Genomic DNA, 20,246 nt, shown 5'->3' on the forward strand with positions numbered 1-20,246 from the left:
AGACCTGGGATCGATACTCCGGAGTTCCAGTTTTGTTAAATAAAAACGACCTAACATATTTAAAAAATATTGCAAGGATATAATTCTTGATTTATTACAATAGCTCTACTAGTTCCCCCTGTGTTCATTCCTTCTCTCAGACCCGGGTTTGATACCCCCTGGACGTAGTTCCAGTTTTTTTTAAATAAAAAGGACTTTACATTGTTAAAAGATATTGCAAGGAAACAATTGTTGACTTATTACAATAGCTTTACTGGTTCCCCCTGTGTTCATTTCTACTCTCCGACCGGGTTCGATACCCCCTGGACGTAGTTCCAGTTTTTTTTAAATAAAAACAACTTTACATAGTTAAAACATATTGCATGGATACAATTATTGATTTATTACAATAGCTCTACTGGTTCCTCCTGTGTTCATTCCTACTCTCAAACCCGTGGACGTAGTTCCAGTTTTTTTTTTTTTTCTTTCTAACCAAAAAAAAAATGTATTTACTGGGTTCCTCAACCCCAAAAAAACGACTTTCTTATTTTTAAATTTCTAATCTAAAAAGTTCATGTATAATATTTTTTCTTTTACGAGAAAACCTTGTGTTGCTGAATTTTCAGGATCAATGAAAAAAATGAGCAATCAGATCAAGCAACATAAAATCATTACGTCAAGAACACAATGTCAAGCAACGAAACATAAGATGCCAAAAAAAAAAAAAAAATAAGATGCCAAAGAAGTGTACTCTCAAAATAAGTACATAATTCCATCCATTTCCTGCAACATTAACATCGGTTAACCACATTGGCAAAGTTGAACACGTTATGATTTTTAAGAAAATCAATTTTAAAGGTACTTACCGGAGTGCGCAACCACAGTCGTTTATTCATGAGACGATTAGCTACTTCTATATTATACACGAGGGGACCAACTAATAAGTCTCTGAAATAATTTAAAAATAAGAATAATAATAAATAATCAAATACGTGTAAGTTCAATATTTTTCTCTAATTTAAAAGTGTTTATGACATGACTAAAAATGTGTTTTAGTGCTTACTCGCGTGTCCGTGACCACTCCTCTACACTTTCCCAATCGTTTTCTGACACATGAATCAATGGGCGATCTGCATCTTCTGACTGTGTCGGATCGTAATCAGCTACAAATGAAGATTGAGAAATTTTGTTAAGTGCTTTTGCGAGTAAAGCGTCTTCTGGATCCATTTCCAGGTCGAAATCCATTTCTTGACTGAGAAGCACGTCATGGAGTTCTGTGTTTCCATCTTCCTGATAATGTACAAAATAGCTCTTGTATTATACGAAGAGAAAAAAAAGTGGAACTTAGGAAATTAACAACATGTGTGAGACAAATATATTAAATTATTAACATGACATATTTCAAGTTTACCAAAAGTCTACATAAAAAAATAGATTTTTCAAGCGTAGTTTCTAAACACACATATTACATTTTAAAAATAATACTACCACACACACAAATCTAAGAACTACATTATCTTTTATATTATACAGAATACATCGTAGCCTAAAAAAAGACATTATTTTTGATTCTAGGGCATCAGGTCTTAGTATTTGCGCTTCCTTACCTTTTTGGAAGGGTGCGAAGTCTCCCCATTGCTTAGAATAGCACATGCAGACCTCGTTATGGATTTGGAGGCGGCAATTGTTGACGCTTTAGCAGCTAAAGGGATGACACTGGTAGATGTTTTTTCCGGTAAAGTAACGTCACCAGCTGTGCCTGCGAGTGTGAAAAATAAATGCAATGAGATTTTTGCATATAAAGCAATGAAATAATTTGCTTTTGTGTGAAACGTACCAGATAGTGATTTTGCTGCAAATATGGGAACATCATTGGTAGATGTTTTTGCCGGTAAAGGAACGTCACCAGCTGTGCCTGCGAGTGTGCAAAATAAATGCAATGAGATTTTTGCATATAAAGCAAAGCAATGAAATAATTTACAAATGTGTGAAACGTACCAGATAATGATTTTGCTGCGGTGGGAGTAGCAGTAGTGAATCCACCTGCTTGGATGGGTTCCATAATCTTCTTCTCAAGCATCTCCACTATGTTTTCCATTTCTTCTCCAACAGCTCTACTTGACTATCAATCTTCGTCTGAAGTCTTTCCTCCAAAGCTTTTAACGAGGTCTGCAAAAGTCCTTGAATAAAAGACTTAAAGTGATCGCACATCAACTTCTGCTTCCGTGTTTCTGCACCAGGTTCTGCGACCCTTTTCTTTCCTCGACTCGAACCTGCAACTGAGCTACCTACAGCAGGTGGTGTCCTAAATTGGCTTTCTTCTGCGACATTCTCATTCTCTTCATCTGTTTCTTCCTCATTCTCGTCAAGAGTTGCAGGTATTGCTTCTTCTACCGCCCAATTATGGTGACTCCAATCCATTCCATCATTGATCATCGTTTTAAGACGATCCACTCTTGCGTCAGCCATTTCATCAGGCCATACGAAGTCCAAAGAATCGACGACATCATCATTCCCAGTGGAAGAGATATAGTGATAGAGCTTCTCCTGTAAAAACAAAAATAGGACAATTAGCATGGAAATACAACAAAGCAAAAAAAAAAAAAAAAACGCAAAAGAATCAGAAATCACCTTCGTGCAAAACGTATGTTCGATATGCTTAATATCTGAAATTTTCACATAGCTAATGCCGTTCCACTTAGAGCATCTAGCAACACCAGCGATCACATCGTCCAATCTTGAAGACAGCATATATCTGAGAACGGGAATTGCCTCCATGATCCAGATTTGAAAAGCTATTGAGAAGCCATTCAGTGCATAGCCTGTAGATTGCGTCAACTTCACACGAACTTTCTTGATACTCTGCACTAGAAAATCAAACGCTACACGTCCCCATGGGTACTTCCGTAGCTTCTCCAGATCCATAACAAGAATGATATATTCTTTTGGGATATTAATGGTCTTGCTCTTTGCCATTACCAGAGAAGCAATAACATACAAGTACACTAACCGCAACCTGTTTTCACGCCTCCATTTGTTGACACGCCCAAGATACTTAGTTTCTATGTTAGACAAAGTAATTCCACGTTTGCTTCTCAACAACTTACTCCAGAACCCGCCATCATCAACCCAATCACTGAAATCACAAGTCTTATCGTCTTCCGTGTTCAGTCCAGTAATCGCATGAAATTCTTGCAGAGAAAATCGAAGAGGTATCCCCGCAAACACGAACCATAGCTCGTGTTTCTTGTCGGTGATGAGCTCCTTACACAGAAAGCTATGGATTAGTCGCCCTGAATATCCCATGTCGTTCTCGATAATCGACAAAACAGGTCCTAAGACAGGGTCTAGCAGAACTCTTTTGTATTCGTCTGAAAGTGCTTTCTTAACGGAGTCCATTGTGTTAAGAATGCATCGATTGTTGATCTTGTCAATATCATTCACAAAACCAGGCTCGAAAAGCAGTTTCGGAAGTTCCTCGTCCATACCTACGAATAAAAACAAAAAAGACATAGCAAAAAATTTGGCTTCAACTTCATCACGACAAATATTTAAAAACAACTTGATCTCTGATTTTGACCCACGCACATATAAACGAATTCAACTTAGAAGGAAAAAAAAACAACACACGAAGGTAATTGCACATGTCTTCACCAGCAGTATCCAATAGTGAACCTAGAGAGCAGGTTCGGTTTAAAAACTTAACTAAAATCAAGCAAAATAAGTTAACTAAAACCAAAATTATGAACAAAACGTAAAAATATATTACAAACAATCATCTATATTCATTGTCTAGTATAACTACTTCACGGTGATGACAACTTTGTAAGGAAACATATGAAAAATTGGAGGACTCCTGGGACGCTTTAGCATTGACACTGTAAGGAGGAAATGATGATTACAGATGATGGTGAGGTATCTAATTGACAAAAATATAATACACAAAGAGATCTCCACATTACGAACTACACAAAATGGCAATAAAGAGGAACTTTCAGACATATGATGACATTTAAAGGTTATCTTACATTAAATCATATATTTGGTTCTATCTATTATCCATAAACAAGAATATTCTGGGAAAACAAAACAAATCGGCACATATGAACGTATGTTTCTCTATCTATTATTCACCATAGATGTAGTTTACCAGTACAACTCTGGAAAATGTGACTCAGTAAATATATCATATCACCTTTCATGCAGTTCAAGCAGTCCATAAGAAGCACAGATAACCATTCAACTAATGTTACTATAAACAAGGGATGATACTTCGATAATCGAAGTAACTAATACTCTAGGTAAAATGGATCTCCAACACAGATAAAGTAGAATATAAAATTAGCCATGACAACTTTGTAAAGAAACATATGAAAATTTGTTCATTCAGTTGATATAACTCACGGTGATTACAAATTTTAACTCATTGTCTATTGGTTTCAAATCTGTTCATTCAGTTGTAAAGAAAAATATGAACAAAGATTTCTTCAAATTTATTACAAAATTTCAGCTCACTGCTAAATCCGGGGAAAAAAGTGCCCGGAGGCTTAAGAATAAGAAGCAAGAGTAAAGTAAAACAACTAGTACGTAGACTATACAGACATCCGTAAAGACACTAACTACAGAGCTCGACATTCTTCCCAGAACAGATCTATAAGTTTAGGCACAAGAATGGATCTCAGAACGTACCTGCTTTACAATATGCTTCCTAACTTGTTTATGGTAATCTGGATTGCGGAAAAGGTGATCCGCTAAAGCTTGGAACTGGCAAACGAGTATATCATATGAGAACAAACATTTTAAAGTTTCAAAACTTTGAACAAACAACAACAAAATCAACAGAGAGCAAAGACAAATGGCAAAACAAAGAGCTTAGCGGAAAAAAAGAGCTTAGCGACAACAACAAAATCAACAGAGAGCAAAGACAAATGGCAAAACAAAGAGCTTAGCGAAAAAAAAATGGCAAAACTAAGACATCAGTTTACTTCACATGGTGGAATCAACAAGCTATTGTGATCAAAACTTCTATAGAAACCCAGAAAAAGCATGATGAGAAAACTTCAAATCCATATATCTCAAACATGTAAACGAGAAAACACAGCTGAAGAATATATAGCCAAATGAGAAATGAAGTTGCTTACGACGATTGCGACGGAAAAGAGGGAGAACGACTATGATGGATTTACGGCAGATAAAGACATGCAAGCTGCTAATCAAGGTGGAGAAAGAGCGAAAACTCAAGGGAGATGCAAGCTGCTAATCAAGCCGACAGAGTTCCAGTGATTCGAAATTAGCTGGAGATCGTAACAATCGATCAGGCAACAATAAGAGCATAAAACTTCATCAAGGTCACGAATCGACAGTCATCGAGAAAATTTCAATCAAACAGAACGATTGCATGATCAACCTAACTCAAAAGTTCCAAAAAAATCACACCGATGGAGCACGACGACTAGTTTAAAACCAAAACTAACCACGAATCAGATCATACATAAATAACACTATTCATATTCACATCAAAAAACCCTTACCTAACCGCTAAAAAGTCGATATGTGAAAAAATCGCGAGTATTAGGACAACAAATTTAGGAGCACACTAACTGTGTACGAGAATCGAAGACATGCGATGAAGAAGATAACAAAAATAGAAGAGAGTCGATGGATTTCAAAGGAGAACTCACAGAAGCTAAGCACCAGGAATACGAGCAGGAGCTGCAGGATTTGTGGGTGGATCGTAATGCAAGCGCCACTGATACTGAAGTAAACAAAAATTAGCAAACCCAGAATCGAAATTAGCAAACCCAGAATCAAAATTAGCAAACCCAGAATCGAAATTAGCAAACCCAGAATCGGTCATGTGGCTATGAGCGAAAATTCAAAAACAATTGAATGAGAATACATGTGGCTATGAGCGAAAACTCAAAAACAATTGAATGAGAATACACTTGAATGAAAACTCAAACCCAGAAACAAAACCCCCAAATCAATTGAGAAATTGTAAACCCTAGAATCAAGGGTTTGAATGGAGAAGAAGAAATACGACCCAGACAAAGAAGGAAGAAGAAGAAATATGTTTTACTTACAGTTTGCAGGTGACTTGGAGGAGATGGAGACTCACGGTGAAGGTGAAGAAGATGGTTTCTCCTTTTTTTTTTTTTAATCTTGGTAGAATTGGTGTTCTACTTGTTTTTCCTTTTTTTAATTCTTAAAACATTTTTAAAAATAAATTAATTTATTAATACGTAATTAAAGGATATAATTGGATTAAATTTAAATTAAATATTAGAAGAACAAATATTTTTCAGAAAACATTAGGGGGACAAATTGTAATTCAATTTGCATTATAAAACAATTCTCCCTAAATTTTTTAGTCTCAACAATTAACTTTCTTAGTTTCTAAAGTCAATATAATATACAGATATGTGTCCGCTTGTGATGCAGTATGGCGTATCTTGGAATTTGTTATTCAGTTTCGTATGATAGCAGTTGAAAAGCTTTCATTCCATCATCCTCATCAACAACTTCTCGTGTATCACGAAGATGACCCGGTTGAAGATGTATTAAATTATATCTCTGTTAGTAAGTCTAAATTCTTAGTGTGGATGGAATGCAATAGTATGTATCCAGAATCTAAAGAGCTCACTTATGCTGATTTTCCAACTAATTTTGCATGGCATGTCAAGACAAGAACTTGGGAGCCACGAAAACGACAAAAAACTATAGGCAGGATCACATATGTGCCGCCTACATTAGGCAAAGTATATTATCTACGAGATTTACTTAACCTCGTGAAAGGACCTACGTGCTTTGAAGATATTAGAACAGTAAACGATGTGCTCTATGCTACTTTCCAAGAAGTTTGCTTTGCATTAGGATTGTTGGATGATGATAAAGAATATATCGAAACAATTAAAGAAGCCAGTTATTTGGGGATCTGGACGGTTTCTACGTAAACTATTTGTTATAATGTTGTTATCGAATAGTATTGGGTCAATTCTAAATGTCTGGAACGCAACTTGGAAAATGCTATCAGATGATATTTTACACCAGAAAAAGAAGATAAAGAAAAGGGAAAATTGGAAATTTAAGACACAAAATAGAAGAACTTGTTCCTTTAGTACTTTTTTAGAAAAAATTGTCTCTCTAATACTTATGTTAATCGTAATCCTCTTTTGCCCCTAAAAAATAATTTTTCTCATATTAATATATTGTTTTTAATTAATATTAATTAAAAATAGAAATTAAAAAAAAAACTATACAATTACGAGCCTAAATAAGATATCATCATCTTTGCCGAACATGTCCATCGTTTTCTCCGCTCTTTCTCAAGTCGATTCTCCAGAGTCCATCCTCAATTGTTATCAATCTTCTCATCCAATTGGTAACCTCTTTAATGTATTCAATATCCCTTTCGTTCAATCTATATATGTTAGGGTTTAAAATCCCAAATTGATTTTGGGTAACTTTGTATACAGTCTGAACTATATAAATAGCCAGAACAGAAATCAGAGAAGAACAGAAATCATAGAAGAACTTCAATGAAATCGTTAAATTGTCGTGAAAGAGAAGAAGAACAGAAAAAAAAAACTTCCCAAATATGTTAAAAACGTGAAACAAAAAAAGGAAAATAAAATATTTTCAAATATTTTATTTTTGTTGGATACAACCTGATCCTAGATTTTCTGTGATTCTGTTAAGTTTGGTAGAATATGGATTCTATATTCACTAGAACGAAGACAACTCAGTAGAAGTTAAATTCTAGAAAACATAGAATATATAACAAATTCTAGAATACATATTCTACAGTATATAGAATGTAGTACAAGTTCTAGATAAAGTATTCTATAGAGAGATCTAGAAAACATACCAAATAGTAGAACATCGATTCTAGACTCGGTTGATCATATACCAAATAGTAGAAACCGAATTCTAGACTTGGTTGATCTTATACCAAATAGTAGAAAACGAATTCTATAAAACACTAGAACTATAGAACACGTTTTCTAAAACATATTTATAAATATATGTATTTCCTAAAATAATTTTTTAGAATAATATTCTTTACTTTTTTGGAATTTTCGGAATTAATAACTATATATAAATATTTATTTTCGCAATTAAAAGTATTTATAAGGTTATTTTTGTCCAAAATTGCCAAAATTTAAAAAAGTATTAAAGGGACAAGTTCTTCCATTTTGTGTCTTAAATTTCCAATTTTCCCTAAAGAAAAACTCAAGAAAGTCGTTTTTTTTCCTGCTAACATGATTTCAAAGTCTTGGATTTGATCAAAATTTATTTAATGATAAAACATGTAGCCCTGTTCGTGTTTTATCGTTTTTAAATGAGCTCGAAAGTTCCAGAGTTCATAAGCTATGAAAACGTGTTTTCAAAGTCCCTATCACCTCATGTTAAATCGTCTTTATAAGCTATGGATTTCACAAATTTGTTTGTCGTATAAAATTATAATTGCAGAATTTAGCTACTCTAGGCAAATAAAAGGGTTGCTTCCACTTAAAATGATAAGCACCTAATTTTTTATCACCAATTTGAAATGTGTTTTAGAAGTTGCAAAAAATCAAAAACTTGCAGAACTTTGGTCATCAATTTTTTATCCAGTTTTCAACAAACTCACGAATTTTCCTGTTGGAACTTCACAATTTCTATTGCCATCATCTTAAGTTGCAGAACTTTCTAACTCTACACAAATAAGTATGTCGTGTTCACTTTAAATTGTTTCCCGCTAATTTTTTTCAATTCTATCTGCAGATTTGGTTATGGATGATGAAGAAATTAAAAATTTTAGATTTTCAGAACGAGTGGTAGTGCTCTATCCAATTTCAACAAGATCCCCTGTTCAGATGATATTGAGATCGACAAATACAAAAATACTCTAATATGTGACGAGAAGAGTTATAATCGAAATGAACTGCGAAAAAAACATATAAAGCTCACGTCGAAGATAACTGATGAACAGCTTGGGATTTACACAGAGATATTAGACGCAGTGAACCAGGATTCTGGTGGAGTCTTTATTTTTGTCTACGGTTTTGATGGTACTGGAAAAACTTTCCTTTAGAGTGCTCTAGGAGCTGCTTTGAGACCAAAAGGTGAAGTAGGATTGCATCACTACTATTGCAAGGTGGTAGAACGGCACATTCTAGATTGTCCATTCCTATTAATGTTAATGACCATACCACATGCTTGATGAAGTCGGGTTCGTATTTAGCGGAATTAATCAAGAGATCCGCTTTATAATATTGGATGAGGCCCCCATGATGAGCAAGTTCGGCTTCGATACATTGCATAGAAGCATGTGTGATATATTAAAGTATCAGGAACCGTTTGGTGGTAAGGTAATTGTTTTTGGCGGTGATTTTAGACAGGTTTTTCCAGTAATACCAGATGCGACAAGGTCTCAAACTGCGATGGCCGTTTTAAATTCATCAGCGCTTTGGCACAAATGTGAAGTTTTACAACTTACACAAAATATAAGATTGCATGCTTGCTGACTGATTACGATGCTGAAGATCTTAAAACATTCTCAAAGTGGATATTAGATATTACTGACGGAAACATAAACGAGCCTAATATTGGAGAAGTCGAAATTGAGATACAAGAAGATTTGCTAATTCTCGATTGCGACGATCTTGTACGATCGATTGTTCAGGAGATTTATGGTGAATTGATTTGCCACCAATACAGATGCACCGTTCTTCAGAGATAGAGCTATATCACGTCCTATGAATGTGGATGTGGAGATCATAAACCAATATATGCTATCAAAGTTACCAGGTATTTTTCAAACTTTTAAGATAATTTTAATATCATTAATTCGGCCAATAAATTTAGAATATGTAGCCATATGTTAACAATAATATGGACTTATTCACGACCGATCTTCACCTTAAACGTTTTATACATTCATATTTCAAATTAAATAAAGAATGATCATTAAAAACGGTACTAAAATTAATAATCCTGTTATATGTAACTAATGTTTGCAACTGTTAAATATTCAGGTGAAGAAAAAAGATATCTAAGTGCAGATAGTATTGAACCTTTAGACATAAATGATGCTGATGACATCATATATACGTAAGGGGGTTTGAATAGCATTAAGATTTCAGGAATGTCTAATCACAAACTATTCTTGAAGGTGGGAGCTCTGATAATGTTACTACGAAACATTGACCCTAAGAGTAGATTGTGCAATGGTACAAAATTGATAGGTACTAAGTTGGCAAATCATGTTATCAGGGCTAGAGTGATTACGGGAAATTATGACAATCACGTTGATGAGTGTATGTTAATACCAAGGATATTTATAACACCGGTAGACGCACGCTTTTCCTTTTGTATGCGTCGTAGACAGTTCCCCATACCACTTGCTTTTGCAATGACTATTAACAAGTGATATGATCGTGACCAGCTCAGAGGAGAAGGAACCAGAGGTAGCTGGCAGGATCACTCGTTCCAGAGCTAGAGAGATGGCTAAGGAGGCTCACGCACTCATTGCCACGGAGGACAGCGATCACCAGGAGGCTGGAGCTCACATCTTCAACATCTCTATCTTGAAGAATGAAGAACCCAGTAACAATGACTAGGTAACTTAGGTGATGATTCTGTACTCTTTTCCTTGGTGAGGATTTTGGAAGGCAAGGAGGTTCTTCTCCAAGGTTTTTAACGAGGCAGAAATCATTGCTACGTCGAGTTACTTAGAAGTTGTTACTAATGGGTAATAACGTGCAAAGTCACAATGACTTGTGCACTAGTTGTTTTAGGCGCACCACTTAGGTTTAGAAGGGACGCCTCGCTGTTTTATTTTTAAATTAAACTTCTTGTTGTTTTATTTCAAACTCCATGTTGTTTTGTTATTAGGGCTGCGATTTTCTCTCTTACTCTATAAAGTAGAGAAAATCGCCTATGTCATAGTCAGTGAAGAATTTTGATCAAACTTTTAACGTGTTCTTCTCTCTTTTTGATTTCTGAGAACTAAAAACTCTGAAATTCGAATCTCTTAAAAACTAATCTGTTTACAAGAGATTCTTCTATCCCTCCATTCCATCGATATCATCTCATCCTCACCAACAATCGATATTATCTCATCATCACCATACCATAGATCTCACGCTCACACCACCATCGCACATCCACGATCCGATCCACAAGCCACCACCGCTTCTCATCGCATCCACCCACCATCGCGAGTCATCCACTCGATCACCAAGCCAGCATTACGAGTCCATCGCATCTTCAATAGCCTTTTCTTCGGAGTTGATCACCTAGGATCGTATCAACAAGAGTCAAGGTCAAACGCTTGAGAGAGTTGAGTTATAATTACCCAAACCTGTACTTCTCTTACGGTCAGCTCTATGTAGCAGTTTCAAGAGTAACATCTAAAAAAAGTTTGAAAATACTTATTACTAACGAGAAAGAAGTACCGCAAAGGAAAACAATGAAAATTGTCTACAATAAAGTTTATGTTAAAATTTAGTGTTTAATCGACATGTTTACAAAAACTAGAAAAACTTCTTTTTTTGTTTTCATTCTTTATAGCGATTTCTGCTTAGAGATACTTGTCACTTTTACATCGATTTTTGAATTAAAGTCATTGTTGCACTCTTCTACATATTTTTTTGTTTAATAGATATTGGTTGGCACTTATGAATAGATGCTATTTATTTGAATAAACAACTTAACATACAATCTATAGAAGAAAAATGCGATCAAAGAATAAGGTTAAGACTAAAAACAACTACATCAACACAAACTTTAATTTTTTCCGCAGCTATTGAACACTAGCAGACAAGAATATAACTACCAAAGTATAAAAAAAACATTAAATATATTTTAAATCAGAAACTCCACGAGCTATAGATGTATTTTGAAAGCAAATAGAATTATCAAATTACAACAATAACAACCATATCATAGCATAAACATACTTATAAATTTTATACAAGAAAAGAATAATAAAATATTAATAAAAACATATAAAAAGCCCGCACTAAATCAATAGTAAAACAATAAAAATCCAAAGTCTGTTATATACATAACTAAAAATTACATGTATAAAATAACTACAATTTCACGACATTGTTTTGTCCGAGGCCAAAATTTTCACGACGGTGAACCCAGATCTGCTCGCCATGTTTCTCAACGGATCTATCTGGGAAATGGGCAAGAGAATATTGCCTCAATCAACAGAGAATCGATTGAAGATTAATTAGATGTGGAAGTTTCGTTCTCTCATGTATCTCCAGTTTGATTGGAGACGACGAAGAAGAGAAAAAAACCCGAAGAGAAGAAAATTAGTTCGAATGAGACTAATACAGTAAAGTTGAATTCGATCGGAATTTCTTTCTTTTGTGTGCTTTGTGTTTTTTTGTTATTTAATTCTTTCCAAAAGAACTAAGATTTGTTCTGTAGTGTAAGCTCCACATATGCCTATGCTTTTTTGTTTTGTCTATGAATATATTTCAATGTAAAACCTATACAATTTCTCAGACCAAAAAACTTGATATAATCAGTACGATTAGATCCTAAATCGCTGCAGTTTCAAGCTCTGCCTGCAATCTCTCTTCTTCTTCTTCCTCTTCTGCAATTTCTGCCCAGCCCAACCTCTCGTGTCCTCCTCGTACCTCCCTTTTCTTTGATCCAATTTGCATCCTCGTGGTTGTCTAAATAGTCCTGCAGAGTTTGGCCCAACAGATGCTAGCTGGAGAAAAAGACACATGGGAGTAGTTTCTGTTTGCGTTGATTTTTGAAAAGAATAGTTGTTTTTAAATTACTTTGTAGAGTTCGATTAGTATGTTATCAATGGAGTCTTGAGCCACGAAAGGAAATAAATGTAAAATGGTGTTACTTTGATAACAGATAATAGCCAAAAGGATAATCCATTCATGAAACAAAGATTGGCTATATATAGCCTTACAACAAGAACCGAAATATTAGGAACAAACTTGCTATGACTACTCCACGTTCTGCCTAAAGACTAGAACTTATTTGACTGAGGTAGAAACTAAACAAAGACCAATTCAAACTAAACGACAACTTATTCAAATACCCAACAATCCCTCCCTTAAGCTAAGTCACCCAACCTTAGCTTACTTCAGAAATGTCGATCACTACAAGCTTTCTACGAAGCTTCTCAAACTGCTCTAGCTTCAATGGCTTTGTAAAAATGTCTGCAATCTGATTCTCTGTTGGACAGTGACATAGCTTAACAATACCACCATTCACCAAGTCTCTGAGATAATGAAACCTTACTTCAATATGCTTGCTCTTCCCATGAAAAACTGGATGCTTAGACAACTGAATAGTAGAGCTGTTGTCGCACATAATCACCGTTTCTGCTTATTCCTCAAACCCAATCTGCTCATGTACCCTTCTGAGCCAAACACACTGACATGCACATGAAGCTGCTGCTATGTATTCTGCTTCAGTAGTAGAAAGAGCAACCACTGATTGTTTTTTTGATGCCCATGAGACTGCTCCCGAAGCCATCATAAACGCAAACCCAGAAGTGCTTCTTCTATCATCTAAGTCACCAGCATAGTCACTATCCGTGTATGCCATCAGATTCAAAACACCTTCTCCTCTTTTGTAGAGAATCCCCAGCTCCATTGTGCCTTTTAGATACCTTAAAATCCTCTTTGCTGCAAGCCAATGCGACAGCCTGGGATTAGCCATAAACCTGCTTATCAAACAAACCCCATACATCAGATCCGGTCTCGTCACCGTTAAATACATGAGGCTTCCCACCACTTGTTTAAACAGAGTTTCGTCGACTTTGACACCGTTCTCATCTTTCTGCAATTTTGTGCCTGGTACGATAGGATTTTGAACAGAATTGCATTCCTCTATGCCGAACCTTGCCAAAACCTCACGTGCATATCTTCGTTGACAGATGTGGATGCCGTCATGATTCTGTTTCACCTCAACACCAAGAAAATGCTTCATCTTACCTAAATCAGACATCTCAAATTCTCGCATCATTGAATTCTTAAACTCATCACACATGCTTTGATTGTTCCCAGTAAATATCAAATCATCAACATAGAGGCTGACAATTAGTAAATTACCTCCCTTTGATTTTGTAAACAGCGTGTGCTCACTGGAACATCTCTCAAAACTTTCTCGCTGAAAGTATGCTTCAATCCTGCTATACCAAGCATGGGGCGCCTGTTTAAGCCCGTACAATGCTTTCTTCAATTTGTAAACTTTCTCTTCTTCTCCCTTGATTACAAACCCTTCAGGTTGCCTGACATAGACATCCTCCTTGAGTTCTCCGTGCAGAAAAGCACTTTTAACATCGAGTTGGAAGACCTCCCACCTTGAATGCGCAGCTATTGCAAGGATTGTACGAATGGTATCAAGTCTTGCGACCGGAGCGAATAAATCAGTATAATCCACGCCATAACACTGCGCATATCCCTTTGCGACCAACCTCGCTTTGTATTTCTCAACTTTGCCAGCTTCATTGAACTTGGTTTTGTACACCCACTTAACTCCAATTGGCGTGAACCCCTCAGGTAATGAAGTAAGCTCCCATGTGTGATTCTTTTCAATGGATTCAATCTCACTTACCATCGCATCTTTCCAGATTTGTTGTTTTACCGCCTCTTGAAACAGAATTGGATCGTTGTCTTCTACCATCATCATCACCATTAGCACATTGAGATTGTTATCTTCTTCATCACCATCTCCTGTATCGTATTCCTCCAAATAACCTGGTGCCCTTCTCACACGAGTATCCCTCAATTGGATTGAACTTCCTTCATCAATAGATGAATTTGTTGGTCTCGGAGGTGAGAGTGGCCTTACACGTGACGGTGAATTTTGGTTTTGTCCAGCTGACACAGCTCCCTCTTCTTCATTCCGATTATCTTCCTCATCACCAGATTCTAATTCATCTTCTCTTTTCTCTTCTTCAGATATTCTCCAATCCCATTCTTTTCCTTCTTCAAAAATAACGTCTTTGCTCACCACAATTTTCTTTGAAACTAGATCGTACAATCTCCACGCTTTAGACTCGTCACTAATGCCCAGAAAAAAAAACGCATCTCTTGCTCTTATCATATAATTTTCCCCTTTTCTGATCTGGTATATGGACATGAGCAACACAGCCGAAGACCCGAAAATACTCCAGTACTGGTTTCTTTCCACTCCATGCCTCTTCTGGAGTCATCTCTTCAACTGCTGTAGTAGGGCTTTGGTTTTGAATATGAACACACCACCGAGTTGATTCAGACCAGAATGCTTTCGGAACCCGTCGTTCACTCAGCATAGATCGAACTGCGTTCATAATGGTTCTGTTTTTCCTCTCTGCGACTCCGTTTTGTTGGAGAGTGTAGGCTGCTGTCAGTTGTCTGTTGATTCCATGATTTTTACAGAACTCTGCAAACTCAGCTGAGTTGAACTCACCACCACGATCTGTTTTTAGGCACATTATAGATTCTCCTATCTCCTTCTCCACACTGGCTTTGAACATTTTGAAGGCAGCAAAGGCTTCTGATTTTTCATGTAAGAAGTATACCCATGTTTTGCGAGTGAAATCATCAATAAAACTCAGGATATACCTCTTACCACTGTGTGAGACTGGTGTGATGGGACCGCATATGTCAGAGTGCACCAGTTGGAGTTTTTTTGAAGCTCTCCACGAACTTCTTTTTGGCATCGACTCTCTGTGTTGTTTTCCTGTTAAGCAAACAACACACACTTTCTTCGTTGTCTGCAAAGAAGGCAAGCCAACCACCATATTCTTCTGAGACAACATCTTCAAACCATCATAATTCAAGTGCCCGAAGCGACAGTGCCACAGGTGAACTTCTTCATCACGTGCTTCTTCAGTTTGCAGACACATTGAATTCTTTGAGACTCTTGATGCAAGCAGATAAAACATTATGTTTCCACTCATATTTGTCTACATAATCACTCCCCTACTAGGATGGAAAACTCTGCAAGTTCCATTCTGAATTAAAATAGCTAATCCTTTTTCTTGAAGCTGCCCGATGCTTAACAAATTGTTTTTGAGCTCAGGAATGTAATAAACATCGGATATTACATGGGTGAGTCCATTAACTTGTGCTCTTACACTCCCTTTTGCTGTTACTGCCATTTTTGTCCCGTTACCAAGCTTCACTGTGTGGTTGAAATCTTCTTCTAAATCAGAGAACCAGCCTTTGTCTCCTGTCATGTGATTGCTGCACCCTAAATCCAGAAACCACACATCTTCTTTTTTTGTTTTGTTGAGCTCCACATATGTCATTAACAACACTTCTTCATCATCGTCCAACTCAGCGTAGTTGGCTTTCTACTCCCACTCCAGACACTTATATTGAAAATGCCCCTATGACATTTGTAGCATTCGATGAGTGCTTTGGTTTGACCACCAGTTCGCCCTCTACCTCTACCTTTACCTCCTTGATATGCACCTCGACCCCTTCCTTGCCATATTTCTCATCTTGAGAAACTTTCAAAACTTGTTCTTCTTCTTGAGTTCCCTGCATCCTTTGTCATGAACCAGCAAGCTCCCATGAAGCTCATCGATGCTCAGCATGCTCAAATCATTTGACTCTTCTATCGAGCAAACAACGTAATTGAATTTGGGAGTCAATGATCTGAGCACCTTTCCAACAATTGTGCTCTGCTCCATGAGTTCACCATTCGTCTTCATCTTGTTCACAATTGCCAACGTTCTACCCAAGAACGCGTCCACCTTTTCTCCTTCCTTCATAGCAAGCAGTTCAAACTCCTTTCTTAGTGCTTGGAGTTGTGCCCTTTTCACCTTTGTAGATCCCTGGTACTTCTTCTTCATCGATTCCCAAATCGCCTCTGAAATACTCTTGTCAAGGATTGTCTCCAGAATTTCTCTATCAATTCCTTGAAAGAGAAAATTCTTCACCTTTAGATCCTTAAGCTTGGCCTCTTCCACCAGCTTCCTCTGAGCTTCACTGGCTGGCGTCATCCCCACCGCCGCTGCAGGGATCCCTTCATCCACCAGATTCTATATCTCTCGGCTTCGGAGAAAATTCTTCATCGTCATAGACCAATAGTCGTAATGCCCGTCAAACTTTGGAATTGCCGGCTGTACGAACTTCTCTGAGTTTGCCATCTCAACTCTTTTCTCACTTTCTCACACCAAATTGCTCCTTCGTATGGCTCTGATACCAAATTTAAAATGGAGTTACTTTGATAACAGATATTAGCCAAAAGGATAATCCATTCATGAAACAAAGATTGGCTATATATAGCCTTACAACAAGAACCGAAATATCAGGAACAAACTTGCTACGACTACTCCACTTTCTGCCTAAAGACTAGAACTTATTTGACTGAGGTAGAAACTAAACAAAGACCAATTCAAACTAAACGACATTGTTTTGTCCGAGGCCAAAATTTTTATGACGGTGAACCCAGATCTGCTCACCATGTTTCTCAACGGATCTATCTGGGAAATGGGCAAGAGAATATTGCCTCAATCAACAGAGAATCGATTGAAGATTAATTAGATGCGGAAGTTTCGTTCTCTCATGTATCTCCAGTTTGATTGGAGACGACGAAGAAGAGAAAATAAACCCGAAGAGAAGGAAATTAGTTCGAATGAGACTAATACAGTAAAGTTGAATTCGATCTGAATTTCTTTCTTTTTTGTGCATTGTGTTTTTTGTTATTTAATTCTTTCCAAAAGAACTAAGATTTGTTATGTAGTGTAAGCTCCACATATGCCTATGCTTTTTTGTTTTGTCTATGAATATATTTCAATGTAAAGCCTATACAATTTCACGGACCAAAAAACTTGATATAATCAGTACGATTAGATCCTAAATCTCTGCAGTTTCAAGCTCTGCCTGCAATCTCTCTTCTTCTTCTTCCTCTTCTGCAATTTCTGCCCAGCCCAACCTCTCGTGTCCTCCTCGTAACTCCCTTTTCTCTGATCCAATTTGCATCCTCGTGGTTGTCTAAATAGTCCTGCAGAGTTTGGCCCAACAGATGCTAGCTGGAGAAGAAGACACATGGGAGTAGTTTCTGTTTGCGTTGTTTTTAAAAAGAATAGTTGTTTTTAAATTACTTTGTAGAGTTCGATTAGTATGTTATCAACGGAGTCTTGAGCCTCGAAAGGACATAGATACCAAAAGGATTTGATGGCTTCGATTCCTTCATCGGATCGGTTTAACTGTTTCATCACAACTGCCATGTCCTTCAATGCACTATCGAATCAATCTTCAGCGTTTATCGCAGATCTAATTTTCTTCTCTTCGGTTTTTTCCTCTTCTTCGTATCAAACTGGGGATAAATGAGAGAACGAAACTTCTGCATCTAATGAATCCTAAATTAATGTTCTATTGATTGAGGTGATATTCTCTTGCCCATTTCCCAGATCGATCCGTAGAGAAACATGGGCAGCAGATCTGGGTTCACCATCGTAAAAATTTTGGCCTCAAACGAAACAATGTCGTGAATTTTTTTTCCCAGTGTTGCTGATGTGGCGGCCATGTCAAGTCTTGTTTATTTCCTCGGTCAACAATGTCGTAAAAACAATGTCGTGAAATTTTTGGTCTCTTTTTCATTAACAGCTGCGATTTGGAATGATAACATATGAACTCAGAAAGATGTTGATGAGAAGTGTTGGAGTGATCTAGACTTTCGTGTCAAAAAGAAGGTCTTTTTATTTAACTCTTTTTTATTGTTTGAGTTCGGTTAATTTGAAAAGTTCATAAATTGTATTCTCATTCGTCATGTGATGTCTAGAATAAGGTCCAGATTCAATTCAATCTAAGACTGCCTTAAGAAATATTAAAGAGGTCAAACTTCTAAATTCAACCTAAAACATAGTTTAAAATAGTACTTAACTAACTATCTAACTACCTTTGTTCCATGGATTATCAACTAATAAGACAATTAGTCGATCTGCTTATATTATTTTATATACATTGTTTAATGAAATGAATATCATATATAATTATAGACCTCATCTGAATTTCGATATACAATTCTACACAAATACACAATGAAGTAACAGTAATTACTTTTTCTATTTTAAAAACTTGTGTTTGCCTATGCAGCTATATACGGCATGCCATGGCGAAGACACAATCAGAGAAGGCGGTTTGGGCACTAGCCATGGACCATATGGTCAACATGGTCTCGGTTAACCCGGGACTCATCGTTGGACTCTCAGTGGCTCAATACAATTCTAGACCCACAATGTCTTACCTCAAAAATATATACAAAACATTCACTCACTCAAGATATGTGTGTATATGATTAATGATTCAAGGAAATGCAATTGCAGGAACTGCGCAGATGTATGAGAGCGGAGTATTAGCGTACGTAGACGTAGAGTTTGTAGCAGATGTTCACATTCGAGCATTCGAAGATACTTCGGCTTGTGGTAGATACTTTTGTTTCAACCAAATTGGGAATGCCGAAGAAGAAGCTCTCAAGCTTGTGCACAACAAAAATGCAGGCCAAAAACCTATGGCAAATATCGTCTTTAAAGAGTAGGAAACAGCCCTTTTTTACCCAATACCTACAAAAATAAGATAGGAAATCGACCGTTGAAAATTTTAAATGGTAAGAAAATCGTAAGAAATTTCTTACGAAAAATACCGTAGAAAATTTTCTACTGACATTTTGGTAGGAATTCTATCTCCTTTGATACCTATGCCACCAAGGTAATTAAATACTATTAATACCATTTTCGTTTTAATTTTATATTTAAGATATAATATAACTATATAGAGTTAGAAATAAAGATAAGTGTATAATTTCTTCTTAGCAGTTAGCGTCAAAAATAATACTTATATGATTTAGGTATGAGAAAGAGATGCAAGGAAGTGAAGTTTATGAAGAAAGATTGAGAAACAAGAAACTAAACAAGCTGGTGGAAGCTGGCTCTGCTTGTTAAGTAGTTAGAGTAATGTTATAAATTAAAAGAAAAGGGCAAAAAAATAATAATAATAAGAATACTTCGTTTACTTTTTTTTAATTGTAATCTCAATTCAGTTTTTTACTTACTTTCTGTTACCTCATTTGAAACATTTAGAAACCCGTGTTACTCAAAGAAAAATGAATATTTATTGTGAGTTTTCTCTTTAATTGTAGAATACAATCTGTCTCTACGATATACTATGAATTAAGCTTAACAACAAATAAAATTTATAACACACAATATTAAAAAAGCGTCAGTGAATATGTGTATGAATTATCCGGTGCTATGATACAGTGACACACTACATCTTTGCAGTCTAAGAAAGAACATA

General features: G+C 36.3%; 1 protein-coding gene and 1 pseudogene across 3 annotated transcripts; one reads left to right on the forward strand and one right to left on the reverse strand.

The window, feature by feature from the left end:
- Nucleotides 1-711: 711 nt before the first annotated feature.
- Nucleotides 712-5,853, reverse strand: LOC18021944. 3 transcript variants are annotated; one of them, XR_002900366.1, is made up of 7 exons: nucleotides 5,661-5,853; nucleotides 5,121-5,273; nucleotides 4,669-4,743; nucleotides 2,611-3,467; nucleotides 1,978-2,526; nucleotides 1,817-1,894; nucleotides 1,437-1,738 (listed from the first exon to the last, which is right to left on the reverse strand). XR_002900366.1 is itself a non-coding variant. In XM_024158393.1 (6 exons), exons 1-6 carry the CDS (start codon nucleotides 2,075-2,077, stop codon nucleotides 733-735), a joined length of 669 nt encoding a protein of 222 aa, XP_024014161.1. In that variant the 5' UTR covers nucleotides 2,078-2,514; the 3' UTR covers nucleotides 712-732. The 3 variants fall into 3 exon arrangements, 1 of the variants encoding a protein (XP_024014161.1); XM_024158393.1 differs by lacking the exons at nucleotides 2,611-3,467; nucleotides 4,669-4,743; nucleotides 5,121-5,273; nucleotides 5,661-5,853 and adding exons at nucleotides 712-762; nucleotides 846-927; nucleotides 1,043-1,269 and having other exon boundaries at nucleotides 1,587-1,738; nucleotides 1,978-2,514; XR_002900367.1 differs by lacking the exon at nucleotides 5,121-5,273 and having other exon boundaries at nucleotides 5,661-5,683.
- Nucleotides 5,854-18,475: 12,622 nt separating this feature from the next.
- On the forward strand, nucleotides 18,476-19,891 carry LOC18021945 (annotated as a pseudogene).
- The last annotated feature ends 355 nt before the right edge of the window (nucleotides 19,892-20,246 follow it).

Source organism: Eutrema salsugineum, unplaced genomic scaffold, assembly GCF_000478725.1.
Source record: "Eutrema salsugineum unplaced genomic scaffold, Eutsalg1_0 scaffold_15, whole genome shotgun sequence".
NCBI classification, from domain to species: domain Eukaryota; kingdom Viridiplantae; phylum Streptophyta; class Magnoliopsida; order Brassicales; family Brassicaceae; genus Eutrema; species Eutrema salsugineum.

Coding starts and splice junctions, on each gene's coding strand:
- LOC18021944 (XM_024158393.1), bottom strand. CDS start 2,077: ATGGAAAACATAGTGGAGATGCTTGAGAAGAAGATTATGGAACCCATC. Junction 1,895..1,977: donor CGCAGCAAAATCATTATCTG/GTACGTTTCACA, acceptor GCACACTCGCAG/GCACAGCTGGTGACGTTCCT. Junction 1,270..1,586: donor CTTCGCACCCTTCCAAAAAG/GTAAGGAAGCGC, acceptor GTACATTATCAG/GAAGATGGAAACACAGAACT.